Genomic DNA, 19,177 nt, shown 5'->3' with positions numbered 1-19,177 from the left:
CTTTGCTGGAACTGAAGAATAGATAGATAATTATAGTTTTCTGTAGTTATGATAAAAGATAAAATAGATAAAAATATTTTGACTGTAATTCTTGCTTAATAACTGTTTTGTTATATGTAACTTTACTATGTTTAAGTGGAAGCCTTTTTTTTTGTTTAAACAGAAAAGGGGAAATAATGCCGGAGGTCCTTTTGTATTTGTGTTGTTTTCATTGGTTGAATAAAGAAACTGCCTTGGCCTTTAGATAGGGAAGAACTTAGATAGGTGGAGAAAAGAGAGTTCAATGCTAGGAGAAAGAAGGCAGGCAAAGAGAGCTGCCATGGAGTGGCCAGAGTCAGATATGCTGAATTTTTCCCAGTAAGTCACGACCCCGTGGTGACATACAGATTATTAGAAATGGATTGAATCAAGGTGTGAGAGTTAGCCAATAAGAAGCTAGAGCTTATGAGCCAAGCAGTAATTTAATTAATACAATTTCTGTGTGGTTATTTCAGGGGTTAAGCTTGCAGGGCAGCAGGACACAGACGGCTCCTTTTACAACATTTTAAAAGATAACTAAATAAAGCTGTAACTGTAGATAACATGCTACAGATCTCCCATGATCACTTTGATACACTCTCTACACAAGCTGTGAGATGACTGGACACTGTAAAGTGTAGCTGTTGGGCCTGCTACAAATCCACTTCCTATGTATGTTGTTCCTGCCACTGCTGATCCCTCTGTTACTCAGGTAGGCATGATCTCCTTCTCCTCGGATGGGAACCCTAAAACAAAAAAACAAACAAAATTTCTGCAGTTGACCACTGCACTCCCCCCCAGCAATGATATTTCACTCGTGTCCACTGCTTGTTTATAGCATGAATCACAGAAAGGCAGAGTCCATGAGGAATCACCTGCACTAGTGTTACACCCAGTGACTTTTCCATTCTCAGGGTTCCATTTGGTGACCAAACCTTTGTCACTCATCCATGTTTAACCATGTACTGTGTGTAAAAAGCATTTGACAGGTGCTTGCTACCATGTTCACAAGAACTTCATCCATGAGTAGCATCCCAAGGGTGGTTTTCAATTCTACCTTAAAGTACTTTTCACATGTATGAAAGTGGAAGAAAATGGACTTAGTAAATTCTAAAGGTCTTTAATGATAGACATTTACCATTGCAGTGAAATGGGTCTGTTTAAAATGGCCATGCTCACATCCAAGTGCTGTCTTGGGTGCTCTTTGATGATGAGACTTTAGAGAACATTCCCAATGCCCCTGGAGTCTGTTTCTGTAACAGGTACAGCTGTACACACAGCTGTCTGACAAGTCCTGTCTAGCAGTTCTGTCTGCATCCTACAAGGGCAGTTAGCAGTAAGGAAAGATTTTTAAGTAGTGATAGCAGACAGCATCTACCTCTGATGCCATCATCAGGCTAATGACTTGGAGTAAAGTAACATTAAATAAAGCTAATGGATTAAAATTCATTGGGATATAGAGTTTATTGGGGACTGTCTATTGCATGTAACACACAACCAACACCAAGGACACCTCCAGTCCAAGGGTTTATTTTTCTTCCATACCAGCACATTTCCCTTCACATGACTCAGCAATTCACCTTTGACAGCCACGACTCACACAGTCACAACACTTGAACACAGTAGGAGGAAAAGCATTCTGAGAACATACAAGTTGTTATATTCGGTGTTGTCTGCCCACATCCAAGGGTGGTGTGATGACTCTCTGTGCAGGCTAATCCAGTGGTCAAATGGCCCCTTGTATCTCTTCAGGAAATTCTGTCATGAAACAGAAAACCAATATGTGTCTCTCAACTTCAGATACCATTGAGTGTCTCCAACTTACAGCTTCTTTTCAGGATGTCCACAGGTTTGAACTGAGAGTAATTGACTTTGGAACCTAAATAATCCTCAGTTCTCAGTGGATATATTTTACTGCCATAACCCATAGTATACTGACAACCACCCCTCCTTCTGTGGCTGAGAAAGTACCTTGTTAAATCAGTATTTACAGTTATTAACAGCTGTCACCTTAAGTTTGCAACACCTGCCAGTTTGGACAAAGACTTACATGACCATGTATACTTATGTTTGGTATGGGAGGTCCTTCTGTGTGTTGCTTTTATTGATTAATGAATAAAGAAACTGCTTTGGACCTATAGCAAGGTAGAACTTAGGTAGGCAGGGAAAGCTAGGCTGAATGCTGGGAGAAAGAAGGGTGGAATCAGAAAGAAACAATGGAGCTACCGCCAGAGTCAGACATGCCGAAATTTTGCCGGTAAGCCACTGCCACATGGCAATACACAGATTCATAAAATTGGGTAAAATTAATATATAAGAGTTAGCCAGTAGCTTAACTCCCCGGTCATTCAGCAGGGGCTGCTCCCCTCTGCTAAGGCCTCTCTCTCCCTAACCCATCCCAGCTTGCACCCAGGAACTTCCTCCCTTCTTCCTCCTTTCCGCAGGGCCACAAGATCCACCAGCTCAGCCTGTTTGGGCATTGGGACTGGGTGCTGAGGGCAACAGGGTGGGTGGAAGTTCCTTTGCTTCAATAACCTGCCTGCAGCAAGGTAGGCCTTTTGTCAGTGAGGTCCCTGGCCAGCAAGGGAACCTGATCCTGTTCCAGAAGATCCATCGGAGGGGTGAGTGTGTTCTTGGCGCACAGCAGGAGCCAGGAAATGAAGCACAGACATTCCCTGACTCCCTTCACTCCCTGGTCATTCGGCAGGGGCTGCTCCCCTCTGCTAAGGCCTCTCACTCCCTAACCCATCCCAGATTGCACCCAGGAACCTCCTCCCTTCTTCCTCCCTTCCCCGGGGACACAAGATCTGCCAGCTCAGCCTGTTTGGGCAATAAGACCGAGTGCTGAGGGCAATGGGGTAGGCAGGAGTGGGCAGGAGTTCCTTTGCTTCAATAGCCTGCCTGCAGCAAGGTAGGCCTTTTGTCAACGAGGACAAGGGAACCTGGCCAGCAAGGGAACCTCATCCTGTTCCATAAGATCTATCAGATAGCATTTGAAGGAAAAGATGGGCAGGCACCAAGGCGAGAAATCCTCCTCCAATCTGAAAAACAACATGAAAACACCAGAACCCAGTAATCTTACAACAGCAGGTCTCAAACACCCTAATGGAAAAAAATGACATTATGAAAGAAATAGAGTCCCTTAAACAGCATGTAAAAAAATGCCCGTATAGAAATGGATGAGAAGTATAACAAAAAGTTTGAAGAAAAGAATAAATACGTAAATGATACCCTGGGAAACCAAGAAAAAACAATCAAACAGGTAATGGAAACAGTTCAAAAATTGAAAACCGAAATGGAGGCAAGGAAGAAAACACAAACTGAGGGCCGACTGGATATGGAAAATCTAGGTCAATGAATAGAGAGTACAGAAACAAGCATAACCAATATAATACAAGAGAAAGAAGAAAGAATCTCAGATTCTGAAGACACCATAGAGAAAATAAATGCACTGATCAAAGAAAACAGCAAATACAACAAATTCTCATCACAAAAAATTCAGGAAATATGGGACACAATAAAAAGACCAAACTGAAGAATAATAGGGATAGAAGAAGGAGAAGAATTACAGCTCAAAGGCCCAGAAATTATATTTAACAAAATTATGGAAGAAAACTTTCCCAACATAAAGAAAGATATTCCTTTGAATATTCAAGAAGCATACAGAACACCAAATAGACTGGATCAAAAAAATCCCCTCGCCATATAATAATCAAAACACAAAACAAACAGATTAAAGAAAGAATTTTAAGAGCTGCAAAGGAAAAAGGTCAAGTGACTTATAAAGGTAAACCTATCAGACTTACACCTGACTTCTCTATGGAAACCATGAAGCCAAAAGGTCCTGGATAGAGGTACTGCAGAACTAAGATACCATGGATGCAAGCCCAGACTACTATACCCAGGCAAGGTATCATTCACTATCAATGGAGAAAACAAAATATTCCAGGATAAGAACAAATTTAAACAATACGTAGCCACAAATCCAGCCTTACAGAAAGTAATAGAAGGAAAATCACAACCCAAGGAATCCAACATTGCCGACACTGCCTACAATAACTCAGAAATCTAGTGACCCTTCACCAGCACAACTCAAAGAAGGAAAACACACAAACCCTACTACCAAAAAAATAATAACAACCAGAGTCAACAACCACTGGTCATTAATATCACTTAATATCAATGAACTCGATTCACTTATACAAAGATACAGGCTAAGAGACTGGATACGAATACAGGATCCAACATTCTACTGTTTACAAGAAGCACACCTCAACAACAAAGGCAGACATCTACTCAGAGTAAAGGGTTGGAAAAAGGTTTTTCAAGCAAATAGATCTAAGAAACAAGCGGGTGTGGCCATACTAATTTCTAATAAATCTGACTTCTAACTACAATCAACCAGCAGAGATCAACATGGTCATTTTATACTCATAACAGGAACAATTCATCAGGATGAAGTCTCAATATCTCAAATCATAGGGGAATATCTATGCCCCTAATATAAAAGCACCCACTTATGTAAAAGAAACATTGCTAGAACTCAAGGCAGATATCAAACCAAACACATTAATAGTAGGAGACTTCAACACACCTCTCTCACCAATGGACAGGTCAATCAGACAGAAACCAAACAGAGAAATAAGAGAATTAATGGAGGTAATAAAACAAATGGACTTAACAGACATCTATAGAACATTCCACCCAAATAGAAAAGACTATACCTTCTTCTCTGCAGCTCATGGAACCTTTTCGAAAATTGACCACGTACTCGGTAACAAAGCAAATCTCCACAGATACAAAAAAATTTTAGTGACCACCTGTGTCTTATCGGATCACCATGGATAAAAGTTAGAATTCAACAACAATGCTACCCCCAGAAAGCCGACAAACTCATGGAAACTGAACAGTCAACTACTGAACCACACCAGGGTCAAGGAAGAAGTTAAGAAAGAAATTAAAGTCTTCTTTGAATTTAATGAAAATAAAGAGACAACATACTCAAACCTATGGGACACTATGAAAGCAGTGCTAATAAGAAAGTTCATAGCACTAAGTGCCTACTTAAAGAAAACAGAGAAAGCACATATTGGAGACTTAACATCCCACAAGAAAGCTCTAGAAAATAAAGAAGCAGACTCACCTAGGAGGAGTAGAAGACTGGAAATAATCAAACTGAGGGCTGAAATCAACAAAATAGAAACACAGAAAACAATCCAAAGAATCAATGAAACAAAATATTGGTTCTTGGAGAAAATCAACAAGATCAAAAAAAAACCCCTATCCAAACTAATCAAACGACAGAGAGAAAACATGCAAATTAATAAGATCAGAAATGAAAAGGGGGACATAACCACAGACACAGAGGAAATTCAGAGAGTCATTAGATCTTACTACAAAAGCCTGTATGCCACAAAACTGGAAAATGCAAAGAAATGAACATTTTATTAGATAAGTACCATATACCAAAGTTAAACCAAGACCAGGTGAACAATCTAAATAGACCTGTTAGTCGCAAAGAATTACAAACTGTTATCAAAAATCTCCCTTCCAAAAAAAACCCCAGGACCAGATGGTTTCAACGCAGAATTCTACCAGAACTTCCAAGAAGAGCTAAAACCTATACTCCTAATGTATTTCACAATATAGAAACAGAAGAGTCATTGCCAAATTCCGTTTATGAAGCTACAGTTACCCTGATACCAAAACCACACAAAGACCCAACCAAGAAAGAGAATTACAGGCCAATTTCACTCATGAACATTGACTCAAAAATTCTCAATAAAATACTGGCAAACTGACTCCAAGAACACATTAGAAAAATTATCCATTATTATTAAGTAGGCTTCATCCCAGAGATGCAGGGCTGGTTCAACATATGCAAATCTATCTATGTAATCCATCATATAAATAAACTGAATGAAAAAAACATATGATCATTTCATTAAATGCTGAAAAAGCATTTGACAAAATTCAACACCCCTTTATGTTAAAGGTCTTAGAAAGATTAGGGATACAAATGTCATACCTAAATATAATAAAAGCTATTTACAGCAAGACGACAGCTAACATCAAATTAAACGAAGAAAAACTCAAAGCCATCCCACTAAAATCAGGAACACGACAAGGCTGTCCACTCTCTCCATACCTCTTCAATATAGTGCTTGAAGTTCTAGCAATAGCAATAAGACAACAAAGGGGATCAAGGGGATTCGAATTGGAAAGGAAAAAGTTAAACTTTTGTTATTTGCAGATGATATGATAGTATACATAAGCGACCCCAAAAATTCTACCAAAGAACTCCTACAGCTGACAAACACCTTTAGTAAGGGGGCAGGATACAAGATCAATTCCAAAAAATTAGTTGCCCTCCTATACACTAAGGATAAGGATGCAGAGAGGGAAATCGGAGAAGCATCACCTTTCACAATAGCCACAAATAGCTTAAAATGTCTTGGGGTAACTCTGACCAAGGAAGTGAAAGATATATTTGAAGAAAGAAATTGAAGAGGATACCAGAAAATGGAAGGATCTCCCTTGCTCTTGGATTGGGAGGATCAACATAGTAAAAATGGCAATTCCCCAAAAGCAATCTGTAGATTCAATGCAATCCCCATCAAAATTCTTCACAGACCTTGAGAGGACAATAATCAACTTTATATGGAAAAGCAAAAAACCAAGGATAGCCAAAACAATCTTATATAGTAAAGAAATATCTGGAGGCATTACCACCCCTGACTTCAAAGTCTATTACAGAGCTACAGTAATGAAAACAGCGTGGTACTGGCATAAACACAGAGAAGTCGACCAATGGAATCGTATAGAAGACCCAGGTTTTAGCCCACAAACCTATGAACACCTCATTTTTGATAAAGGAGCTAAAAGTATACAATGGAAGAAAGAGAGCATCTTCAACAAATGGTGCTGGCACAACTGGTTGTCAACCTGTAGAAGAATGAATATAGATCCATATCTATCACCATGCACAAAACTCAAGTCCAAATGGATTAAAGACCTCAATATCAGTCTGAACACACTGAACCTGATAGAAGAGAAAGTGAGAAGTACTCTACAATACAAGGGCACAGGAGACCACTTCCTTCATATAACCCCAGCAGCACAGACATTAAGGGCAACATTAAATAAATGTGACCTCTTGAAACTGAGAAGCTTCTGTAAAGCAAAGGACACTGTCACTAAGACAAAAAGGCAACCCACTGACTGGGAGGAGATCTTCACCAACTCCACAACAGACAAAGGTCTGATCTCCAAAATATATAAAGAACTCAAGAAACTAGACTTTAAAAGGCTAATTAACCCAATTTAAAAAATGGGGCACTGAACTGAACAGAGAATTCTCAACAGAAGAAGTTCAAATGGCCAAAAAACACTTAAGGTCATGCTCAGCCTCCTTAGCGATCAGGGAAATGCAAATCAAGACAACTTTGAGATATCATCTTACACCTGTCAGAATGGCTAAAATCAAAAACACTAATGATAGCCTTTGCTGGAGAGAATGTGGAGTAAGGGGTACACTCATCTATTGCTGGTGGAAATGCAAACTTGTGCAACCACTTTGGAAAGCAGTGTGGTGGTTTCTCAGGAAATTTGGGATCAACCTACAACAGGACACAGCAATACCACTCTTGGGAATATACCCAAGAGATGCCCTATCATACTACAAAAGTATTTGTTTAGCTATGTTCATAGTAGCATTATTTATAATTGCCAGAACCTGGAAACAACCTAGATGCCCTTCAATGGAAGAATGGATGAAGAAAGTGTGGAATATATACATATTAGAGTACTACTGAGAGGTAAAAAACAATGACTTCTTGAATTTTGCATGCAAATGGATGGAAATAGAAAACACTATCCTGAGTGAAGTAACCTAGACCCAAAAAGATGAACATGGGATGTACTCACTAATATTTGGTTTCTAGCCATAAATAAAGGACATTGAGCCTATAATTCGTAATCCTAGAGAAGCTAAATAAGAAGGTGAACCCAAAGAAAAACATATAGTTATCCTCCTGGATATTGGAAGTAGACAAGATTGCTGGGCAAAAATTGGGAACTGGGGGGGGATGGGGGAAAGGGGCAATGGGGAGAGAAAAATGAGAAGGGAAGGATGGGGAGAACTTGGGGGGAATGGGATGGATGGGATAAAGGAAGGGTGGATATGGGAGCAGGGAAGTATATATCTTAATTAAGGGAGCCATTTTAGGGTTGGCAAGAGTCTTGACTCTAGAGGGGTTCCCAGGGTCCATAGAGATGTCCCCAGCTAGGTCCTTGGGCATCTGAGGAGAGAGAGCCTAAAATGGCCCTATCCTATAGCCATACTAATGACTATTTTGCATATCACCATAGAACCTTCATTTGGCGATGGATGTAGATAGAGACAGAGACCCACATTGCAGCCCTGGACTGAGCTCCCAAGGTCCAAATGAGGAGCAGAAAGAGCGAGAACATAAGCAAGGTGTTCAGGACCGCGAGGGGTGCACACACACACTGAGACAATGGGGCTGATCACCAAGGCCAGCTGGACTGTGACTGAAAAGCATGGGATAAAACTGGACTCTCTGAACATGGCAGACAATGAGGGTTGCTGAGAAGCCAAGGACAATGAATGGCACTGGGTTTTGATTCTACTGCATGTACTGGCTTTGTGGGAGCCTAGCCTGTTTGGATGTTCACCTTCCTCGACCTGGATGGAGGGGGGAGGACCTTGGACTTCACACAGGGCAGGGAACCCTGACTGCTCTTTGGACTGGAGAGGGAGGTGGAGGGGAGTGGGGGGTGAGGAATGGGGGGAGGAGGAGGGAAAAGGGAGGCAGGGAGTAGGCAGAAATTTTTAATTAAAAAAAAGAAAGAAAAAAAAGTTAGCCAGTATGAAGCTAAAGCTAATGGCCAAGCAGTAATTGAAATAATATAGTTTCTGTATGATTATTTCAGGTTTAAGCTAAACTGGCAGCCAGAAAGAACAAGTGCCCTCCTTATAACAATCATGTTTCTCAGTCAAATGTATGTCTGGCCATGCAGGATGACTATTAGCATTACAAGAGAGAGTGCCTTTGGAGTATCTCAGGGTGACAGCCAGATGGGTTACTATCAAAAATGGCACATACTAATATGTGTCCCCCTGTCCCCTGTATGCCTGGGGTGGAATCCTCCCTCATGCTGCAGCCTTAAGTTCCCTATCTCAAGGCAGTAAATATTCAACAGAACAAACATCAAACCAATTTTGATCATTTCTTACCAGCTCTTCTTGGTTGTCAAATCGAGCTAGTTGAGCCCCTAGTGCCCTGCAGTAGTTCTGGCTGAATGGCCAGTTTTCCATGTCTTCAGAAAAATTAAAACATTTATTTCCAAATCCAATCCAGTTTCTTGGGCAAACAGCATAGGTTTTGTTGCGTGAGATCTGTTCTGTCTTTCCTGCTTTTGTAATGACAAAATAAAGAGAACTCCTCACTTCTCTGGATTTAACTATGGACAAATACCAGCATGCAAACATGGCGTAGTCAAACAAGTTTCTAATACCAAAACTTTGCTTGAGGACTTTCTGTTATCATATCACATACATTAAATCCATTTGAATATATGCTAGCTCTTGTTAGAGACTGTCAGAATGGTTATTATCAATAAATCTCACAGCATATACCAGAAGGGACACTTATTTATTGCTGGTGGGAGTATAAACTGATACATCCAGTATGGAGGCTCCTTTAAAAAGTTACAAACAGACCTTTTGTGACTCAGCTATGCCACTCCTGGGCATATGTGACAGAATACTACATCATAACACAGAGACCTGCACATCCGTGTCTACTGCTGCCCTGTGTACAATAGTAACAAAGTCACCTGACCTAGATGTCCATCAACTGATGAACAGATAATGAAATTGTAATATATGAATAAAACGGAATGTTATTCAGACACAAAGAAAAATGAAGCTTGAAAAAAAGTGGTGGACCTAGACAGTATAATATTAAACAAGGTCACACAAGCCCAGAAAGAAAGAGACCCCATATACTCCCTGATATGCCTGTCTCAGCCCATAATGCACAGCTGTTGAGTGTGAGCATGGTGTAACACGTAGAAAGGAGAACGAGGAAGAGTGTTGTAAGGTGATAAGCAAGAACAGGATTCAGCAAAGGGCTCATAAGCCATGAATAGGGCTATAAAGAGCATGGCTTTTCTAGTTTCAACTTTGTTGTTTTTTTTTCTAATTTGTGACAAATAAGAATATAAAAATGTAAATATAGTGAAAGTCTAAACCTTAACAAAAGCTCCATGGCTTCAGAACAGTTATTCTGTATTCAATAAGATTCATAGGAATGGGGACGTGTCAAGTGCGTAAGTGGCTATGCTAATAGAACTGTAATATGTTCATTTGTGAGTCCATCACAATAAAGTAATTTGTGTGTGTGTGTGTGTCTGTGTGTGTGTGAAACACATAAGGCAGCAAGGTTTCTGAGAACCACTTAGAAAAATAACAGGTATTTTTATTTCATAACTTTTATTTTTCTTCTTTGACAGGTAAGAATGACTATATGACTCTGTGGAAGGGCTACTGAGGGTAGAAATAAATGATGTGATAAGAAATATTAAATACTAGAAATGACGATGACACACTTATTTTTAGTGGAGAGCAATTTGTTGTAGTTGTTCCCAGTTCTTATACACACTACCATGAGGCTTTAATGAAAGGAACAAATGCAACAGGCCCTGAGGGTGACTGTTACTTAGAGCCTCCTGACAGTTTAGATTATACATACTAAGTCTTGTAGGCAAATGTTTGTCCATGTTTAGACTTGTATATTATTCATTGACATGGTTAAAGTTGATTTTATAAAACAATATCATGAATCATTATTCCAGCTATGGTAGGGAAGCTGTACAAGACTTTAGCACATTATTCCGAATAGTCTAAAACTAAAAGCTCAGGAACAGCATATTTCTGGAACATTCTATTTAATATTTTCAGACTATAGTTGAAGATGTTAACATAAACCATGGATCATGGTGGTTCTTTACCGTCCTTAACCATATTACTCTTCACTGTGCTCACTGACCCTAGCTGCAGCAGTTTCCTTGAGGCTGCTACTGGGTTTTTTTTCTCCTTGTCCTCCGCATTGAATAGTTTCCCCATGTAAGCATGTCTCCCACATCGCTCTAGAGGTTGCTGAATGTGCTCTTCCTAGGGATGCTGAGCCTGGCCGCCTGTGTTGTTCCTTCACTGCATCTTCCTGCTAGACCCTAAGTTTCCAGAGAACAGGAACTTCCAGTGTGTTCTCTCTGCCCTTCACACAGTGCCTAGCTCAGAGTGCCTGGCTCACAGTGCTCAGTAAGTGCAACTGACAGTATAGATGTAGACAGAATGCTGCAGGATCTGGAGAATGTCACTCACCTGACAATGACAGAGCCACAGAAAGTGCAATCACAGCTCCAGTGAGGACAATGATCACTGCATAACAGCAGTAAAGCCAAGCAGGAGACACGGGGGAGACAATTTTGAGACATTTTTCTTGGAGCTTTTTACCTGAAAAATATTAATATAAGAATGCCAACTTGGAGAATTTCTTAAGAAAAATTAAAGAAACTTAGCACAAACTTTACAATCACCTACATGTATCTGAAAGAGTGCTGCAAACCCCTTTCAAAGAAGGCCCTGGTCCATAAAGGATGGCCATGGTGGAAAGAAGACTAGAGATGCTAGAAACAGAAGTTCCCTGGGGTCTTCTGGTTACTGAACTGAGGGTGTATCATGAAAGGGCAGGAACCTAAAGGAGTGAGGATCACAGTGAAAAACAACAACAGTCAGCTGGATTTTTCTTCAGAAAGTGCTCTGGTTAGGAGTAATGAAAACATTAGGGAAAACTCAGTGTAAATAGACCTATTAACACACTAAGAAAAGAGGAAAATAGAAATATCAATACACAGCAAAATTATGCAAAAATAGGAATTAGAGCAACTTCCTCAACCCTATGAAAGTTATCAATTAAAAACAAAACAATAAATCCAACTACACTCTGCTTCATTCCCAAGGGTGCAGTTATTAATGCTTTCCCAGCAATCAGGAGCAGGAGTAGGATGTCTGATCTCTGTTCCAGGATGACTTCACAGGAGTCCACCAAGGGTAAAGAAATAGGGTCATGAAGCTGGAAAATTCCTCAGAACTTAAAATGACTCTTCCAGAGGACACAGGTTCAATTCCCAGCGCTCACAAGGTAGCTTACAACTGTGCCAACTCCAGTTCCAGGGGACTCATCACCCTCTATAGGTACCAGGCACTCACGTTACGAACAAACGTGCAGGCCAAACAGCCACATACATAAGATAAGATTCTTAAAGAAATAAAAGAAGGTTTACACTTCTTGAAAACAGATGAAGGGTTTCTCATCACAGATGATGCAGTTTTATCTGCATAAAAGTTATGACAATCCTATAAAAGACTACTGAATATAAAATATGAATTTACAAAGCTGCAGGATACAATATCAGCATGGTAAAGTCAGTTGTATTTTCTTGTCAAATGGAAATTGAAGTCTAAGACAGCACCATTTACAGTAATGACAGAAACCATAAAATTGTAAAGCTAAAAAAGGTTCATAATCAGCACAATAATTAACTACATTTAAAGTAATGAAGAAAACAGGAAAGGGCTAGGTTGTTGGGTCAGTTGTTAAGAGCACTTGTTGCTCTTGCAGAGGACCTGGGTTTGATTCTAGCACCCACATAGTAGCCTACAACCATCTATAATTCCAGTTTCTGGAATCTGACATGCTTTCCTGACCGTGGTGTGCACTGGAATGCATGTGATGCACAGATATTTATGCAGGCAAAACACTCATATGCATGAAAATTTTAACATTAAAAAGGAAAGAAATCAAGACAGATCTAAACACATAATTGTTCTGAGATATTTGTTCACACTCACACTCCAAGAGTGGCAATAAAGTTTAACATAGAATCACGGGGAAAACCTAGTGACTAACTGACCAGAATTAGACATAGAGGTTTTGGAGGACCCAGGATACAAATAGAGAGACAGAGGAAGTGGTAGGAAGGGGTTGAGATAGGTTTGCAGGCCCTTTTGTATCTGGACAGGAGAGAGAAATGTCACTGGACACTTATCTACTGCTTCTCTGATCAATCAGGTTTTTACCCCATTATCTGACTCCCAAGTTTTATTCAATAACAGAACAATATAAGAAGTAAAGGCTTCACATGATAAAACGGAACACTCAACATTGCTCATGTGTAAACAACTCCTGAACAAGTTTATATATGCAACACAGTATCACTTCCTGGTGGAGGGGGAAGTGATTGCCTTCTGAAAAAAAAAAACATAGCATCAAATTATTAAAAAAATACTAAGAAGGGGCTGGAGAGATGGCTCAGAGGTTAAGAGCATTGCCTGTTCTTCCAAAGGTCCTGAGTTCAATTCCCAGCAACCATATGGTGGCTCACAACCATTTGTAATGGGGTCTGGTGCCCTCTTCTGGCCTGCAGGCATACATGGAAGGAATGCTCTGTATACATAATAAATAAATAAATATTTAAAAAAATACTAAGAAAACTAAAAAGAAACTAGAATATTCAAAAATGATTATGAAGAAGGGTTGAATTCAGAAAGATCACACTGCCTCATGTCATGATTTATTAGAACAGAAATAAAGACAGCCTGGTGCTAGTAAACAAGTAGACAAAACAATATAGCAGAATAAAAGACTTGAGAAATGATATCAGGCACTCATCGTCAACAGATATTTAACAGAGATGTAGAGTTTTTAGACAGGGAGAGTGTGGCACCGCTCCAGTATGTGCTACTGAAACAACCTGGTATCTGTCTGCTAAAAACAAGACTCAAGATGAACTGTAGACCCGAGCACGAAGCTCAATATTGTAAAATCATTGGATTCTTTAAAAAGTGGGGAGAATCTTTGTGAACTTGTCTTGGTCAAAAAAAATCAGTAAATAACAGGAGGTTGATGAATTAGATGCTGATGTGAATCTAAAGTCTTTCTTTAAGGAAGGCAAAACTATGCAGCCAATATGAAGCTGTTTGTCCAGAAAGTCTACAATATGGTGATGTGCCCCCATCGTACCCACATACCCCATGCTGGAAGGAAAGCCTGCATTTAAGGTTTAAGAAAAAGGAAAAGAAACATTTATGTGCATATTTGTAGCAGTATTAAGGATCACTTTAAAAAAATGGAACATTTAAAATCACTCAAATGTCCCCAAGCTGATGACAAGGTAAACGCACCCTCTCTATAGAAGAAACAAGTTGGACCACAAGCCTGCACTTGCCTAGTTCTTATACCACTTTACCAGGGAAAATGTCCCCAAGGCTTCTGACTCAAACGTTCCTATACTAATCAGCAAGCTTAAGCAAGTTTACAGGCAGTAAGTCTCAGAAAATAGTTTCCTTCTGAGTAACTTTTAAAAAAAGACACCCAACTGTCACCGGAACACCCCAATTGCCGCAACCCTCTTCCTCCTCTCACTTCTCTACAAGTTTCTTGCCAGCTTTTCATAACTTCTTTGTATAACATTTGACTATGTGGTGTGTTTGCACACTTCTGAATTCAGAGCACCGTTTCTGTATCAGTGGTGCTGTGGATCCAGTGTTAGGATCTCACCAGCAGTGTATCTGACATGCTGTGGTCTGAAGAGCAGAATGTAATGCTGAGACAACGTGAATGAAGACAAGTGTGAAGTCTCTGCTTCAGGGATCCATTTTTTGGCATTCTGGCAAAGTAAGTGTGTAAGGGCTGGGGACAGAGGTACAAAGACTCTGCAAGTGGGAATGGGAAAGTTTGGGTAGGGGTAAAGGTGGTCTATATGTCCTTTATAAGTTATTGTTTAATATTTATTTTGTGTGTGTTACTGTTTTGTTTGGACTTATGTATATATTTGTGCTACATGCATGCCTAGTGTTAGGGGACCTCTGAAATATGTGTTGGATCCCTGCAATAGGAGTTAGGAGATTGTATGTGAGCCATCAAATGGGCTCTCTTAGAGGCAGGGCTGCTGATTGGCGAGCTTTCTGAGGGGACTGGGCCTGGAATCGGAGGTGCAAGACCAGAGTGTGGATGGGGCCCCCACCTGGAGATCACCAACAGGAGTATGGATCACAATTTCCCCATTTATTCACTGATAAATGTAAGTGGGTTTTTGTGAATGGTGTTTGTAATCAGAGACTGCTCATTCATTTCTGGGCCTCCCAGACCCAAAATAATGACACAGAAACTGTATTGATTGTAATACTGTGTTACTGGTAGGATTCATTTATTATGCTGGCCCCTGTCATCTGGCAGGATGAACCCAGGCAGTACCCTGGCCAGCCCAGGTCCCAATGGCTGTTGTGTTACTACCTAGTCTATATTCAGTTGCTATCTCTTTAAGAGACAGGCTCTGCCACCTACTGATTTTTTTTCCAGCTCTGCCTGCATGGAGTATTTGTCTCCCATGAAGCCTCTGGCTCCCACCTGCCTCCTGCCCCTTGGCCCACCATGGTCTCTCTCCCACCATTTTACAACACTTAAAATAATATACAATCAAGTACAAATATCTCTTGGGGAGGTAGAGAGGAAGTAGACAATACTGTCAATAAAGCGGTGTCAGATCTGGTGTTAAAAGGCACAGTGGGATGAGTACAGCCCACAATAATGTACGTTCTTCTAAAAGTAGCTGAGGAGTTTAATATATTCACCTTTAAGAAATTTTCCTAATGTGATCACTCTGCCAATGCAAAAATCCCAATAAGCCATATCACAACATTATTAAATAATATCCGGGTTTAATGGGATTTAATAAGATTCGTGTGCTTTGGGGTGGCCCTGAGGGGGAACCAGGTGGCCACAAATGTCACTACCAGGAGGAAGGAAAAGAGACCACTGAGGGAACCATTCTGGGGAAGCAGTTTAAGTAGACTGGGGGAGTGGTCAAGGGTTTGGCGGGCTGTCTTGACCCTCCTCCAGGGAGGGGTCAAAGCTTGGTTTGGCACAGGGACTGGGCCTCCAAAGATGGAGGCCAGAGACCCGGACTTACATTCACCATAATAAAGCTACGTGTATCTTCATTTTAATGGGTGAATCAAAAAACACATCCTCTTCCACAGTGAGCTGGGAGCTGTTCCATCTGGTTCACCAGCAGGGAGCCCCACTGGCAGGAGAAAAATCATCCCAGGACTTTGTTTTAAGCAGCCCTAGGCTTTGTCTCTGGTCTGGAAGGTGAAGAAGAAGCCGCCATCTTGGAAGTTCACCATCTTTATTGCTTAGTCATGGGCTCTCTTAAGGCCTTCACGGAATTTATCTAGCCCCTAATTCCTCAGAAATGCTTGGTTTAGCTGAGAAACAGTAGTATTGTTCCTGAGCTTTCTCTTTTGGTCAGAGGAGCCAGAGGAGGTGAAAGCTTCAGAGAGGCTGCAGGGAGTTCGAGAGAGCAGGGTCAGCAGACAGGAGATGAGAAGGTGAAACTTTCAGAGAAGCTGCAGAGAATTCAAGAGAGCTGGGTCCCCGACTTTAACCTAAGTCAGCTGCTTTAAGGACTGGTCACTGCCATGAGAACTTGGCTGTCATTTTCAGCCCATAGACAAGTCTGGAGAAGGAAGGAAAACTTTTCTTTTTAATGTTCCTCAGCACATCAGGTGCTCTGGCTTACCTTGAGGAATATGTGACTTGGTGGTCCCTAACTGCTTAGCCTCAACCCTTAAAGTCAGGGCAACAGAGGACATACCTGCTGCTCTACCACAAGGAGAGGCCTGGGTGTGTGCGGAGGGAGAGTCCTTTAGGTGTGCACTGGATGGCACGGGATGGGGCCGAGGGATTCAAGGGGATACAAGGAAGGCCTGGTTAGAAGGCTTTCCTCTCCAGTTTGTCCCCCACCATCCCAGACCAGAATTTCCACCACATCCGGGGCCTGTCCACCTAGAGGAACTCAGCCTGATCTCCTGAGGCTGCCACTAGACCTTTAAGCTAACAAAAATTGTGAACTCTGTGTTTCAAGAAATATTCTATTCCTAAACAAAAATATTAAAGTAGAGGTATAGTCATGTCTCAGCAGTGAAGAGCATTTGCTACCCCTGTAGAGAGAAGACTCGGTTCATTTCCAGCACCCACACAGTGGCTCACAATTGCCCAAGTCCAAGTCCAGGGGATTCAACACATTCTTCTGACCCCTGTGGGCCCAGGCATGCACCTAGTGCACAGACAAGCAGGAGAAACACACATACACGTAAAATGGATTTTAAAAGTTTTAAATTAAACGGAAAGAGATTTAAAGAATGAAATAGAAACATTTTCCAGAATGAGAGGATACGGTTTTAAAACAGCAATCTCCAATGTCCTTTTCCCATTATTTACCATAACCTGAAACTGTAGATGGATTTAGAGGTGGGATCAGTCTCCCATCCCCGACCTACAGAAAATCCTGGGATGCAGCACTAGGTAAAGTAGGACAGAGATTGTTCCCTGGTGCCACAGAATCATTTAAGACCTGAAAGAGAACACCTGTGTCCTAAGGAAAGGGGAGAATTTCTGACAGCCTGGAGGTTTGGGATGAAAATGCACATGCGGGTTGGGGGAGGGGGGGAGATGCACTGTGGGAGCCCAGAAAGGAAGGTGGGGGGAGGTGTGAGCAGGGGCACTTTAGGGGCACTGGATGGCAGCGACATGCCTTGAGCATGCCCAGGTTCCTCCAACCTGTCCTCTAGGAATCTGGACACTTACTTTGCTATAGGAACTCAGAAGAGCTGTTTATCTCTCCCTGAGGCAGCAGGTATCTCACAATCAAGTATGAGTGGCTGGGCTGGGCAGCTGTAAATGTCCTTCAGACTATGGAGAAACGTAATCTGATAGGCAGCTTCTTCAACCCTAACACCCACAACACAGGGCTACAGTTCTTTTAATCACAGTGAGTGAGGCAGCCTCATTGGCTACTTCAGTTCTCACAGGCACTCTGTGCCTCCCTCTGGCGGGAGTTTAAAGAGCGCAGATTCAACAAGTTCGCTGTTGGTTGCTCTTCCCCAAACATGTTTAAATAACATTCGCCATAACAGAATAATACAGAATTGCACTGCTGTGCTCCTACCCACCCTAGGGTTCCCCACCCGCTGCCTCACCGATCTGGAGAGACCCCTGTGGCAAACTAAACAGAGGAAGATTCCACTCCCCTGGTGAAGCTCCCCTTTCTCCCTTTAATTTAATTAACGATTCATTAAATACGTACGGTTTTCTCCCACGCGACCCGGGGAGGTGGCCTCCGCAGTTGACATTTTTATGAAGGCTATTCGCCACTTATCGTCTTGATGAAGCAAAGAGACTCTGGTGAATGAGAAGGACATCTGAAAACAGACCGGAAAAGCCTGTGGGCGCGGTTTAAATAAGCTCTGCCCAGCTGGTCTGTGATTTGTTGCCTGATTAATCATCCTGAATATTCACCCCTTTGACATAAAAAAAAGAAAAAGGCATAAAATCTGCTTCTTGTATGAACGGAATTACAAATTCGGAGAGGGACTCTGCAGGAAATGTGTACCGTAAATGAAATGTGTACTGCAAAGGAAACAAAGGGAACTTAGATTTGCAGATGTTTTAGATTTTGATAGCGCAAATTCTTTTAAATTAGAGCAGTTTTAAATTAGAACACTTTTCTCTGCTGCCAAGGTACGACGACAGGGGGAGGTTCACTGTCCTGGGGAAATCAAACTAAAAGCAAAACAGCTGCAAAAGAGTGAGATGTAATTGCCAGTCTCTTTTCGAGCCTTGTGAAAAGGGAAGTTTCTGGAAAGCAGCAGCACCTTCCACAGACCATTGTACAAGGCTGATTGCCCTTCAGTGACCAGAGAAGATGTGCAAGCCTATGAGTTCAGAGCCACCTTTCGTCCTCTTTTAAAAAAATGTATATTGGAGAGGGGAGAGAAGGGAAGAGAAGCAGAGAAAAATGTATAGCTCAATAAAATCAATTTTAAAAAAAGGAAAAAACATTTATTCCATCATATTGGAAAATATAAAAAAAATAAATGTATATTAACTTATGCATATTTGTGTTTTTCTGAACACATATATGTACACCTGTGGATGCCTGGTACTCCTAAACGCCAAAGAGAGCATCAGGTCTCCTGAAACTGAGCCCTCCTTTTATAGAGCCCTCT

The 19,177-nt window shown here is 41.2% G+C and overlaps 1 protein-coding gene across 3 annotated transcripts; it reads right to left on the bottom strand.

Moving 5' to 3' along the window:
- Positions 1-454: 454 nt before the first annotated feature.
- Positions 455-18,369, bottom strand: LOC121434282 (C-type lectin domain family 2 member E-like). 3 transcript variants are annotated; one of them, XM_041633095.1, is made up of 5 exons: positions 18,256-18,369; positions 11,429-11,560; positions 9,278-9,456; positions 1,670-1,776; positions 455-764 (listed from the first exon to the last, which is right to left on the bottom strand). In XM_041633095.1, exons 1-5 carry the CDS (start codon positions 18,299-18,301, stop codon positions 620-622), a joined length of 609 nt encoding a protein of 202 aa, XP_041489029.1. In that variant the 5' UTR covers positions 18,302-18,369; the 3' UTR covers positions 455-619. The 3 variants fall into 3 exon arrangements, with proteins under 3 accessions (XP_041489029.1, XP_041489036.1, XP_041489040.1); XM_041633102.1 differs by having other exon boundaries at positions 9,278-9,453; XM_041633106.1 differs by having other exon boundaries at positions 701-764; positions 1,599-1,776.
- Between the last annotated feature and the right edge of the window lie 808 nt (positions 18,370-19,177).

Source organism: Microtus oregoni, unplaced genomic scaffold (genome assembly GCF_018167655.1).
Source record: "Microtus oregoni isolate MIOR12 unplaced genomic scaffold, Mior012 000002F_ref0000024, whole genome shotgun sequence".
NCBI lineage: Eukaryota > Metazoa > Chordata > Mammalia > Rodentia > Cricetidae > Microtus > Microtus oregoni.
This window is presented reverse-complemented; position numbering and strand designations above follow the sequence as displayed.

Excerpts from the sequence above, each read along its gene's own strand:
- LOC121434282 (XM_041633095.1), bottom strand. The coding sequence starts at position 18,301 with ATGTCAACTGCGGAGGCCACCTCCCCGGGTCGCGTGGGAGAAAACC. Across the intron at positions 1,777-9,277 it reads TTGACAACCAAGAAGAGCTG|AATTTCCTGAAGAGATACAA; the intron begins GTAAGAAATGAT and ends GTTTCATGACAG. Across the intron at positions 765-1,669 it reads AACACCGAATATAACAACTT|GGTTCCCATCCGAGGAGAAG; the intron begins GTATGTTCTCAG and ends TTTTTGTTTTAG.